General features: G+C 54.7%; 1 protein-coding gene across 1 annotated transcript; it reads left to right on the top strand.

Annotated features, from left to right (window-relative positions):
• Positions 1-1,552: 1,552 nt before the first annotated feature.
• LOC106818269 lies at positions 1,553-2,830 on the top strand. Its single transcript, XM_014822991.1, has 2 exons — positions 1,553-2,161; positions 2,291-2,830. The coding sequence occupies exons 1-2, from the start codon at positions 1,553-1,555 to the stop codon at positions 2,828-2,830; spliced, it is 1,149 nt and encodes a 382-aa protein (XP_014678477.1).
• The last annotated feature ends 82 nt before the right edge of the window (positions 2,831-2,912 follow it).

The raw sequence follows: 2,912 nt of genomic DNA, 5'->3' as shown, positions 1-2,912 counted from the left end.
CTCTCTCTCTCCACGCCGACCCATCTCTAAGGTTCACCTGTCCTAACGAACTCGTTTGTGTAGCGGGACATCAAAGCCTGCCGCCTTAATGGTGTTGGACGTGTGCACACATTGAGACGCAAACGTGTATTTCGAGGAAGCCAATCGCCGCCCATGATGGTGAAAATAATATAGCAGCGACTATAGCAAGATGTTCAGGCAGAGACAGAGGGGGCAGGGGCGCAGCCGTCGGCCGCACGCGCTTGATGCTTAGCCGTGCGAACGTGTATGTAATTTTGCATCAAATTAAAATGATGCCGATATGCGACAAAAATACTCAACGAAAATCGCCTCACACGTGAGTAATTTGAACGCATGACATCATTTTACTTGAGTGAAAATTACTCACCGTTTGCCGCGCGGCTTTAGTGAATATGTGGTTGTAATTGGCGCCACGTCCGTGGTGGCGAAAAGACCGGTCACTCACTCACTTGCATCGCTCACTTTTCGATAGCCAAATCGCGAAAGTCCCGCCCGCCATATTGAGATCAGATAAGCAGGGGGGTAGAAAGCTGCCGTTTTATACGTATGGGTAGGATAGGACTATATCTAGGGTTTTTATCTATAATTCTCTTCACTACATCGTACTTCAATTCACAGACTATGCGGTTTTGGTTTACATAAACATTTACAAATATGTTACGGTCGATTCGTTTGGGATATTTTGCAATGATTTTGTGGTTATGCCAAAATACTAAAAACGCACGAGTGTTTACATTAATCATGTACTTTCCTAAGCGACGCTCGGCCATTTTATAACTTTTTTCTGTGATCATAAGCAGCGTTTGATTACGTAGCAGAAATCACGCCATTTAGCGTTCACACGAGGCAAATGCTTCGGTCAGGGGAAATACAGGTAACTAAACAGATCGCGTATTTGCATTGTAAATACGATGGCTTCCAGACCCCGTATAAATTTGCCGTGCTGAGAAAAATTACCGCATCTCTTGGACGACGCATTTCTCAGTCGTGTACTGCTAAAACACGGCATTCTGAAGCGGGCGTATTTATTAGACTGGTTCGCGCTCGACAGTTCCAGGTGTAACGCGAGTAAAAACTGGTCGAGCTGCGGGACCAGTCTACGTATTATTATCGGCAGTTGGTGCGCCATTTGCACTTTGTTTATTTCGCCTTGTACGCTTGTTAGTACTTAAAGTAAGCCTCGCAGCTCGCAATACGTATTTCTGAAGCGGCGACATCACGTCTTCGTGAACGTTCGGGGCGCGTATTGTCTCAGATTCGGTATTTCGCACAATACGTATTTTCCTAAATACGATCGGTCTACGTAGTGAACGCAGGCCCATATAACTGCCACACAGCTGAAATCGTTTACTCCTGAATCTAACCAGATATCTTTGTATGTGTATGTGTGTGTGTGTGTGTGCACAGCAATTTTAGGAGTAAATCACAAATTTATGAATGTTTACTCCTGAATCTAACCAGATATCTTTGTATGTGTTGGTGTGTGCACAGCAATTTCACCCAGCAGGTTTTGTCGAGGGAGTCCGTCACCATGACGACAACGAACGCGACGACGTTGGCAGACATGGCCGCCGCCACGTCACTTACTCTCGGCGACGACGAAGCGTACGGGTCATCGGTTGCTACGGTCGTCGGCGACTTCTTGACGACCACCATCGGCGACGTCGTCGGATTTCTGTCGTCGACGTCGAGCGGTGACGTCACCGAACGCGCGGGCACGCCGACCGGTGACGTAATGAATTTCTCGCCGCGAGCAGACGACGTATTCGCGTCGACGACGTCGTCGCCGACGAAGCAGACGCATCCGACGACACCGTTCGCGTCGATCGAGCGCAACGTCAAGTTGATCATCTACCGCGTCGCATTCCCGCTCGTCGTCGTCGTCGGCCTGGTCGGCGACAGCCTCAACGTCGCCGTGCTGTGGCGCAGCGCGCGACCGTCGGTCGGCGACGCGTTCTACACGCTGCTGCGCGCCCTGGCGGTCGCCGACCTCGCCGTCAACGTCGCGCTGACTCCGTCCGTTCTCATCCGCGCCGACGTCATCCCGTACCACACGGCGACGACGATGTGGTACTACACTCACGTCAACTTCTTCCTTCTGCGGACCCTCACGTGCGCCAGCAACCTCATCGTCGTCCTGGTAACGATAGATCGCTACCTAAGCGTCTGCCACCCGATGCGCGCGCGCCGCACAGCCAAGATGGCGGCGGTGGCGTGCGCATGCGCGCTGGCGGTGTCCGTCGTCGTCAACGTGCCGTGCACGTACGAGACGCGCGTCGTCGTCGTCAACGCGACGTACGCGACGTGGGGGTGGAACGCCGACCTGCGAGCAAGCGTCTTCTACGCCGACGTGTGGCCCGTCGGCCGTGAGATCATCTCCAAGGGCTTTCCGCTCGTCTGCGTGCTCGCCTTGAACCCGCTCATTGTGCGCGCGCACCGCCAGCTGCTGCTGCGACGGAGGCGGCTACAGCAGCGCCGCCCGGCGGCCGCCGAGCCGCGCGACGAGCCGCAGCTGCTGCGTCTGCTGCTCTCGCTCAGCGTCGCGTTCGTCGTCTGCGCGCTGCCGTCGGCCGTGCTGCAGGCGCTCGTGCGACTTCGGCCGCACGCGCTGTCGACGACGGCGTTCTTCGTCGCACTACACGTCACGTACTTCGTTGAGATGTGCAACTACGCCGCGAACTTCTATCTGTACGGCGTCGCCAGCGCCGACTTCCGGCGCCGCTTCCGGGAGGTGTTCGCCGTCGGTGGCCGACAGGTGGCGCCAGCGGTCCCGAAAACTCCGACGACGGAGCGGATCCAGATGGCGTGAGAAGTCCGGGGGGTGGGAGACTGAGGATAGCTCTATATCGTAACATCACTGTATATCATTCTGTATACGCACTGTGCGGTAC

This window comes from Priapulus caudatus, unplaced genomic scaffold, assembly GCF_000485595.1.
Source record: "Priapulus caudatus unplaced genomic scaffold, Priapulus_caudatus-5.0.1 Scaffold2125, whole genome shotgun sequence".
Classification (NCBI taxonomy): domain Eukaryota; kingdom Metazoa; phylum Priapulida; class Priapulimorpha; order Priapulimorphida; family Priapulidae; genus Priapulus; species Priapulus caudatus.
Note: the sequence above shows the minus strand (reverse complement) of the source record. Positions and strands in the feature narration are given on the sequence as shown.

Excerpts from the sequence above, each read along its gene's own strand:
- LOC106818269 (XM_014822991.1), top strand. The coding sequence starts at position 1,553 with ATGACGACAACGAACGCGACGACGTTGGCAGACATGGCCGCCGCCACG. Across the intron at positions 2,162-2,290 it reads GCAACCTCATCGTCGTCCTG|ACGCGCGTCGTCGTCGTCAA; the intron begins GTAACGATAGAT and ends TGCACGTACGAG.